Genomic DNA, 10,010 nt, shown 5'->3' with positions numbered 1-10,010 from the left:
GCACGTGAAAGATGATCACCAAGTAGGTTCTAGACTTGATCCACAACTCAATCGTGATACTCGACTCGTAGATACCTACCTATACTAATCATTTGAAGTATCAACAACAATAAGTTTGCTATTGTAATATTTTTTCTTTGTAATTTAATCAGTTGTATTTTTCTTTTGTTGTAGTACTCGTAACTATTATACTACTACTATTATACCTACCTACTGAAAACTTGAAAGTAACTTTTCTTCTCTAGGTAGAATAGAATAGGGAGTATAAAAATAATGCTGTTTTTATCCATAAAAAGCAAAAAAAAAATATTTCACTTACTTCCATCAGATTTGAACTCACAACTTTGTGCTTTAATAGTCAAAGGACTATCATCATCATCAATTATATATATTTGTCACTATGACAATTCCACACTCTTTTCGGTGAATGACACTACAAACCATTTCGTTCTAAATTTAAATTATTGATAACATAGTATTAATGCTTGTCCGAAACCTTATTTTCATGGGTCCAATTTTAAATTGTATTACACAGACTTAAAGTACATTTTCCTTAAATGTTCCGATATTTATGCTCATTTTGACTGTTTAGATACCATTGACGATATGTTCGTACCGATATCATTACCTGATTTTATGTAACGAACTTATTAAAAAGTCTCTGGTCCTAAATATGTGACGAATTATATGTCCCGATATTATTATTATTTATTTTTTTTGGTTTATTCAAGGTTTACCAATAATTATTTACACCAATGCTTTACATAAACTCACATGCGCAATATTCTAGAAAAGTGTAATAATCACTTACAGGCAAACTCCACATGCAAATACCTCATGTAATTTAGAAAGTAACAACGAGGGTAGGTAACAATTAAGGCTTACACAATACTGCTGAAAGTAATATAGAACATACTTCAACTTAGGGCAAAATCTTAAATATACAGGAGAAGAAAAAATAGAATAAAAAGTTATATCTAGAGTGCATTGCTAACAACTGTAGTTACTTGAAAACGGTCAGTTTTTTAATTGACCTGCGTAATTTACTAGGTGGGTCAGAGTGTATATCAAAAACATCACTGAGTTCATTGGCAATTTGACAAAATCTGCTCATTGGCGAATTCCTACCCAGCACAGTACTCCTGGCTTATAGGCCTCGTCTATCGTAACGAACATAATATTGAAATTTAATGCTGCTCCGAAATATTTGAGTACCTAAACCGTTACCATATATCGATAACACCATTTTGACAGCTTTGACAATAAATATAGCCATAGTAATGAAAGAGGTAACTTCGATTCGACCTATGTAGTTGGCACTACAAGTTCAGCTTCTGCCCTTACAGCTGCGTACAAGGTGCTGAGTGCTATAGCAACAGTGTTATATTTGAGACACGCTAAAACTGCATTATGGACTCTGAGCCGGTTGAGCTTATAACTGATAGAGGTCGACGGCGTTGGCGGGCTTGGTGAGCGAAGAGCGGCGCACGTTGGCGCCGCCCTTCTCCGCGGATCAGACGTGCGTGAAGCTGGCGTGCACGGCGTCGTCCTGAGCGATTTGCGTACCCGCCGCGAAGTACTGGAAGTACAACAACACACAACAATTAATGATTAAAAAACAATGTTTGTCAGTTCTACAAAAAGATGTAGGTGTACGAAACTAAAGGCTAAACAAAGTGAAACAAACACAGCACAACACAGTTTTGCTCCATCTTACATATAAATTGTAGGCATTGCAAACCACCCATAAATGCTTTGTTTTATGCTGAAGATTCATGCTGAAGAAATTCACATTGGTGGCTGGAAATATTGTTTATGATGCGGAAAACACATGAATACAACCAAGAATATTAAGACAAGTTACTTGCAATTAAATTAGGTTGGTACGGAAGGGAGTAACGTGTGTTAAAAAAATAGGTCTCTTGATTCTTAATAGTCATTATTGGAGTACAAATAAACCCTTTAATGCGAGAAACAACACACTATTACCGGCGATTATCGGTTAACGTGAGGGCTTCTGTAGGCTCTATGAGCTCTGGCCCGGAATGAATTTCCACGAAAGGCAGATATAGTAAACAAACCGCTTGAGTGTTAGGTAAACATTTAAAACGAAATACTCAACTAATATTGGCCTGTTATGTTCTTGTGTGCTTAAAATTCTCAACATCTTATATATTTCCTACGAAGAAAGGTAAACGACGTCTGCCTCTTTGTTTACCGAAAAAAGACGCAATATTTTTTACCTAACCGCAGAAAAACTCTTTTTTTAAATGAAAAGAGTCCAATGAAGTGAATAGTAGGTCTATGTAGGTACTTAGTCTTCTACGGTATGTTGAATACGAGTATGCAGACCGTTTTTAGAATGAATAAACGGCTTTCCATTGTTATAATAAACAACCTGTGGTCGTAGATCCGCCATAATAAAATTAACACACAAGACTCTGTGCTCGGTTAGTCTGCTATAATTCGAGTGCAGAAAAATAATAAGGAGATGCATGTGTCATGTGCGCACTGTGTCTGTTTGCAGTTCCGCGTGCATTTCAGAATTTATTAATGCATAAAATTACGTACCAACCACTCAATATTATTAAAATATACATTGACGCAATACATCTACAGATCCACAGGAAACATGGAGTGATATCATGCGTGAGTTGTTTTAGGATATACATCCCAATATAATTTTTATTGTCACGGGCATCCAGGGTATCTAGCCGAGGTCACAATATATTGCGCATTGATAACGAAACGCTTACATATATCTCTATCACTCTTCCACACAAGGGCGAATCCAGCTTTGTACCCAGGGGGGGGGAGGGGGGTCACGTGGTCAATGAGTGTGCCTAGCCCAGGGAGTCACGTAGTCAATTTTGTATGGTCAACCTGGCCCCGTAGCCGAATGACATTTCTCCGACGCAAAACGAAAACGAAACGCCGCGAAAGCTAGTCTGGCTCTGTCGCGCCAATATGCAAGAGCGATAGAGATAGATATCTACTAGCGTTCGTTTCGTGAGCGTTTGTGCCCTGTGCTGGGCTCCAGTCAGGACCCCCCCCCCCCGCCCTCCACGCCCTGGATCCTGTATCCGCGCACGCTTCCATATCACCGCGCGACACGACAGTTGCATTTAGTTCGCTACGGAGCGTAATCGATTGTGACCTCGGCTATGCCAACAGGAACGCTCATTAAGGCAAAGGTCATTGATCTATGGGGGGCGGCAATACAAACTTACTTTAAAGTTACGAACTTTTAATATATCTTCCGATGAACATGTCTCAAAATGTCCCTCCCCAGGAGAAAGTCATTGGACTAAACGTAATAAGAACGATAATGATTATTGTAAATCGTATCAATATTTATAAATGAACACAGATTTCATATTTTAAGATCAGCTTGACACTTGACGTGTGGAAATTTAATTAATTCAATTGGTGATTTAATTAATTTAATTCATTCAATTTTCTTATGCAACAAGTATCTATGACAGTTAAATACCAATTCAGCAACTAGCCCCAGTTGCACCAACCACATTTGATAGACACATCGTCGTCACGCAGCAGACGTCTATGGAATTTCCCATACAATAAAATTTTACGAACGCTTTAAGTGCGTTTTCACATTATCCGATCCGATATCGGATGTCGGACCGATATCCCATACATTACAGGCGCCATCTTGGATTTTTTCTATTGAAATCCTTCCGACATCCGATATCGGATCGGATAATGTGAAAACGGTCTAACGGTGACGGACGGTTTGATGCAACCGGCCTTAAATCTTTGTCTATGAAAAAGGCGAGATAAATGGCGGCATAGGTCCTAACTTTTCAATGTGCCTCCTCATTTTGTACTCATACTTATTGCATTTCACAATCAGTCGACGTCTAAGAGATCCACGGGAGGAAAGGGGTCGTAAATTTAATACGTCACCAAACGAGTAATATTGTTAATATAAACGTTGCTTTGTAATCGATTTTTTTGTTAAAAAGTGTCCGTTAATAATACTAACCCCTGCGAAAGCGGCGCCATTCCACCCAAGTCGTTCGTGGTCGCGCTGCATCTGCCGGGAGTGTGTGTGAGCATGCGAGGGCTTGTGGTCGGCGCGCGAGGCGAGGCGCGCCTTGGCGGACAGCGCGGCGCGCAGCGGCACGTTGGCGCGCGCAGCCTCCGCGCGCCCGTGCTGGCAGAACTCCAGCAGGGCCACTCCCAGCGCCAGCGCCAGACCACCCACCAGCACGTAGAATATTCCGGCTACTTGACTAAGCGTCATTTCCGTAATACTTGTTTCCTGTAAACCAGAGATGCTCAAACTTAAACTCATTTCAAATTCTAGAGGCATCAATCAACTTCAATATATTTAGTAAATGTACTCGAATATCTTATTTTCCTAGCAAGCTTAATAAACCTAAACGTGTGATAGTGGAGACTGTTGTGTAAATTTATACGTTGCACCTTGGGTCCATAATATACACAGTGCAAAATCTAAATGCGTCTACATAAAAGGTTTGGCAATTCCAATTCTAACTTTAATACAAATAAGTCGAATATTAGCAAAAATAAACATTATTTTGAAGTAACGTCAAATAAAGTTGACTTCATATCAGACATTATCATCAACTTTGATTGAATCAGCGCAAAAGTTAAAATCAAATCATGTATCTCTCAAAGTAAGTAACAAAAATATGTTTAACTGAGCAAATGCAAACCCGTTAAATGTGTAATAGTATTTATAACGACTCTCATTCAAAGCTCAATCGCAGCGTCCAGCACCGTTGAATGACAAACTTGGACGCTGGAAATGTTCAACGCAGCTAGTAACTCGTAACAGTTCTCGTACCAACGGGAGAAAATTAACAGGCTGTTGAACGTAAAAGCTTAATCGGAACTGTATATCATTGCTAGCGCGATGAATATCGATAAAGCACTCTGAAGTGGCTAAATTACCCTGCCGTTGGCATTGCAGCCGGCTTATACAAGGAATATAATATATTTCATCGAATTACGATTGCAGTGATAAAAAAATCTTAAAAAGTTATGATATACAAATCACATGCATTTAAATACCTACATAACTAAATGATGGTCAAAAAACATTTTTCAGTTTACATCGTTCTACTAAAATGGCAACATGATACCTAACACAAAGCACTGTAACGTTTTATCGATCGATTAAACGTATAACTCGATTAATTATACCCTCTTACCTCGTCCTTTCCGTCGTCACAGTCCGATTTTCTGGTCTCGAGTACCCATTTACGCCACAGTTTTGATATAACTCCCGTCGATTTCATTTCGACTATGGCAAGATTTATCACCTCCCTAAAATGATTAAAAAAAGATATGTTTCCTGTGCGTGATTAAGAAATGTTACCTATTAATTTTAACGTTAAGTTGCCTACAGTAGACTAATATATCATTTTACGGTGCAACCCTCGTAAAATATCTCCAAGATAGGTTTTACAATCAATCGTACTTTGTTAAGCCCACTATCGAGCGATGAACTTCGATGAAAGTATCGATTTCTTAAAGATAGAAATATGACTGTATGTTTAGAATATGTAGCATCACTGCAGGGAACCTCTCATGCAGCAGCTGAGGCAGTGAGGCAGACAGTGAGCTGCAAAATTGCATGGAGAAATTTTATTATGAATGAATTCATTGATAAATTCGCCATGCACTTTTGCAACTGATATCAAATAGGTAACCCTAAAGTCAAACATATTCATTAAGATCATACCCATTTATGAAAAAAAAAAAATTATCTTTATTCCCATAAGAAATAGAATGAACGATATGGTTTGGTAAACATTACCTATTATCATGCATACAGTTACCAAACCACTGCCTTTAATAACCACAAAATTAAAATTTTACGTTTTTTATTACATAGTGGACCGATTTTCATGAAACATGGCTAAGAACACTCCCGACTAATTCAGCTTTCAAACAAAAAAAATAACTAAATCGGTTCATCCGTTCGGGAGCTACAATGTCATAGACAGACACATACAGACAAACATACTGACAGACAGACACGTCAAACTAAATAATAGCCCGTCGTTTTTGTGTCGGGGGTTAAATTAGCTTAACACCTATTAGATATGGGTACAGTCGAGTTCATAAATATGTGTACACTTTTCACCTTATTGGAACGAGTTAAGGTGACGAAATGTACACATATTTATGAACTCGACTGTACTACCAAATTTTATTTCTGTAACGCTCTGCAAAATCATCTCAAATCCCACACTAAAGTGTCTTTCTCTACAGCGCTATAAACCGTACGTGTTGTATAAAATGTAAATTTTTAGTCTGTCGTTAAAAATCACGTGCTTGCCGCACGTTCCGTAAAAACGGAACAGTAGGTGGATATAAATTCGATATGTAGAGAGTAGTACCCCACTGACGGGAGACCCATGTAAATTTACGAGTTTTCAGTATTCAACTGGGAATTACCGCGCAGAAGCGAGATTTCAGCCAGATAGTGTGAACTGGGAGATTTCCTGCACTGAAAATTTACTGCGAAGTTTGCGTCTGTCCTTAGTAATATGTGTTCGTGAAATCCCATTTTACTTGCTAAAAGTTTATTAACTAAGATGCAATATTATCGAATCTCCCTCGCAAAAAAACATGATCTTTTATACAAAATCGGGTCCGGCCGGATTCCCAATCAGCCCGGTATTCAACTGAGTAGCCGTAATATCTTATGCCTGAGGCCTTCCCTCGGGTTGAGACAAAATGCATCAAAGGATGGTTCCTACATCTGTGTATATTTATCGTAACTAGTGACTGTTTTTACGAAAAACACTGAAATTTCTCGAACGTGTTTGATAAATTATTAATGAATTTCAGACTTACAGTTGAAAACCTATCTGTTGCCCGTAGCGGTGGAGTTAGCAAGTTCAACACAAACTTCTTTCTTACTTTTTATATTTCCCTATTTTTAATTGGTTGCTATTAAACGACTTTACGGTCGCCTCCAGAATCAAGCAAACTAAATTGCATAATTTCAAAATGCAGTACACAGAAAGATACAAACAATAGAACTTACGAATTATTGACTTATTAAGAGAATATAAAATGACATTTCTATTCACTGCAGACGCCACATTAATTATAGTGAAATGTTCATCATATAATCAAGTAAGCCATCGCATAGTAACTTGCACCTCTTTTTTCCCAACGGACTAGGTCTAGTCTAGTTATTACACTGCAAATGAGTTTACTTTATATAGCTTGAAATGTTGCTCAAACCTCATTTCGCTGTAAAGTTTCAGCGAAAATACCTCGAGCATTTCTTAGAGAAAAGATGAAGTCAGCTTTACATGAAACAGCTATTAGTTTTCAGAGTAGGCCCTAGTTTGTCGTTATGGTATCATCAACGTGTTGTAATTGAAATCTCCTTGATACTTGCACATAGGTAGGGTTACTAAAATAATTTGATTTTCATGTACAAAGTACTTCAAATACTCAAAGTCGATTTAATAGTGTGCAAGGCAAGTAAAACTATGCTTACGTTTTTCAACTTCACAGCATTTTTTATGGAAGGGGTCCAATTACATTTTAACACAATTCTGCATAGCCAATACCTATTACACTGAATAGTAGTTTTACACGGATTGCAGTAAAATTGTAAACTCGGATCGTAAAACCCTCTTTTTATGTATCGGGATTCTATTATTTCGTTAACAATTGTAACCAAAAATCAATTTGAATAATTGAATAAATTAATGAACTATGAATGACAACGACACGTGGTATTTTTACCCGACGACGAGTAAAACCTAACTAGTTAATCAATATGAATATATTGAATATGTTTTTGTATTTGATTGACTTGCGAGTAAATATTATACAATTTATACATAGATACTATGTACCTAGCTACTTAGGCTTATTTTTAATCAACCTGTACCTACTAAACAATAGTTATTTGTTTTACAAGGGGGCAAAGTAGTTGTTTAACCGCACGTGCCAATATTGATACCCGAGCAAGCGAAAGATTCCAATATTGAACCGCGAGCGTAGCGAGTGGGTCATTATTTCGTCACTACTTTAAAAAAACTTGTATCTTCGTCTGTCAATGAAAAGAAAATTGTAGTAAGTATGTATGGAATGCATATAGACTTACTGCGTTTTAACTTTGAGGAACAGCGTGAGATACGAGATTTTTTAAAATTAGTGACGATTTGTTAGTTCGTAACTTCAGAGGGGTATCTGTATTGAAAAACATCGTATGATACACGTGCGAAAAAGAAATTCGGGGCTCATGTCGGTTTAAAACACTCCCTTTTAATTTATCGCCACTCGTTTCGGACTTCCTTTTTTCCGCACTTTTATCGTACCTAATGTACTATATTTTTAACTTTGAACTTTTTGTGTTTGTACCAATTATTTTATTTAATAAACCTTCTTGTTCCTATTTTATTCACTTTGAAATAATGTGTGTCTAGCCGTACCTATTTAGCCCGTAAGCCGTACTTTACCGCTCCAACGACATCGACCACCAACTCCAATAGATATTATATTTGACGTCACTTTCACCGCGAGCATAGCATGCTTGAGTGCTCCCTTTTATCCGCAACCATGCTGTGGAAATCAGGCTGAAGCATAGATAGTTAGCGCAGAGTTTCGAGGTGCGCACACTCGCAATTACTTTCATTTTCCACGCGGGTAAAGTTAGTGTTATGTACGGAGCTGGTAGTTTATTTAAATTAAGTTAGTGGCGCTTGGTTATCTCGGATTAAGCGGATAGAGAGCGTAATAGTCAGATAAAAGTATAAATTAAGTGGTTAGTCATAGTAAAGTTGGTTTTAAAATACCTAAAATATATAACACGCTTCGTTTCACTTTCAGTCCTAGCTTTGAGGAAATAAATTATCATATTATTCTCAACCGCGCCCGCGTGCATTCGTATTTACTTTCTTTCAGGTAGGAACTTTATGCTGGTTTTTCGGCGGCCGGATAACAGATACCTCGGGTTTATACAGTAACATAAACAGAAGAAAGTAAAAAAAGTGCAAATTAAATTAGTTTTCTATCAAAAATTGTTTATAACATGCTTAGTTGCCAACAGCTAGGAACACGTTGCAACCGCCTATCGCGTCCGCGCGTCATCGTATTTACTCCATTTAGGTAAGACTTATCGGCCGGATAAGAGATACCTAGTGGTAGCGTCGGCCGAATATCCGGCATTCGGCCAAACCACTGTCCAATGCGCAATCTAGCACTGCACAATCACTGCCACTGTGCAATCTCTAGTTTTAAGAACAAAGCGTTCATACAATCTTATTAACTAGGTATACCTACATATTGTGTTACAAAAATTTGCATTTGATTATTAGGCAATTTAGGCACTGTAGATAGTTTTTTTTAATAAATATCCAGATACTATACCTTAAAGGCGATCCCTTGGCAGTAGCAATGGCGAAGTTGACATGTTTGTAGCGACATGCGCGATTGATGGAACCGCATACAAGTTGCCCTTCTTTTTCAAATGAGTACTGGGCAAGATCCTCATTCAAAACTGTTCCGTCTATACCATTCTGCTGAAAATACATTGAATTCTTAAACATTGCAAATTGAATGATTAAAATATTGTAAGTTGCATGATTATGTTAATTTCATTAATTACTAAAAACTGTCTTTAGTTTTCGTTTAGTTATTATTAAAAAAAATATCATTTGTATTTTCGAGGCTACCTCCAATAAAGTGATCTAGTAGACCTTTCTAGTAGAGAGCTACGTTATATTTATGAAAGTGACGTATTATAAACAGAAAATATTTAGATGAAGGAGCCTTAACCAATTAAAATTGTACAATACAAGTACAAACTACCTTTGTCACCAACCGAAAAAATAATTGAATCGGTTTTATGATCCACAACACATAAACATACAAAAGGGTTTATGAAGTTAAAATGTGCCTAAGAAGTCCACTATCAATTAACGTGCTTGTGGTTGGGCACATTGAATGAATATGTTTGTATAAATGCGTTGTCTTGTCTTGACTGC

At 37.4% G+C, this 10,010-nt stretch overlaps 1 protein-coding gene across 1 annotated transcript in view; it reads right to left on the bottom strand.

Moving 5' to 3' along the window:
* Positions 1-688: 688 nt before the first annotated feature.
* LOC125240991 (glutamate receptor 1-like) overlaps positions 689-10,010 on the bottom strand; it is a 129,396-nt gene continuing 120,074 nt past the window's right edge. The window contains exons 14-17 of the mRNA XM_048149239.1: positions 9,394-9,545; positions 5,202-5,316; positions 4,007-4,285; positions 689-1,579 (exon numbers count right to left, since the gene is read on the bottom strand). Coding sequence (XP_048005196.1) covers positions 1,514-1,579; positions 4,007-4,285; positions 5,202-5,316; positions 9,394-9,545 — 612 coding nt within the window. The 3' untranslated portion in view covers positions 689-1,513. The remainder of the gene's footprint in view (positions 1,580-4,006; positions 4,286-5,201; positions 5,317-9,393; positions 9,546-10,010) is intronic.

The sequence above is a fragment of the Leguminivora glycinivorella genome, chromosome Z (genome assembly GCF_023078275.1).
Source record: "Leguminivora glycinivorella isolate SPB_JAAS2020 chromosome Z, LegGlyc_1.1, whole genome shotgun sequence".
Classification (NCBI taxonomy): Eukaryota; Metazoa; Arthropoda; class Insecta; order Lepidoptera; family Tortricidae; genus Leguminivora; species Leguminivora glycinivorella.
Note: the sequence above shows the minus strand (reverse complement) of the source record. Positions and strands in the feature narration are given on the sequence as shown.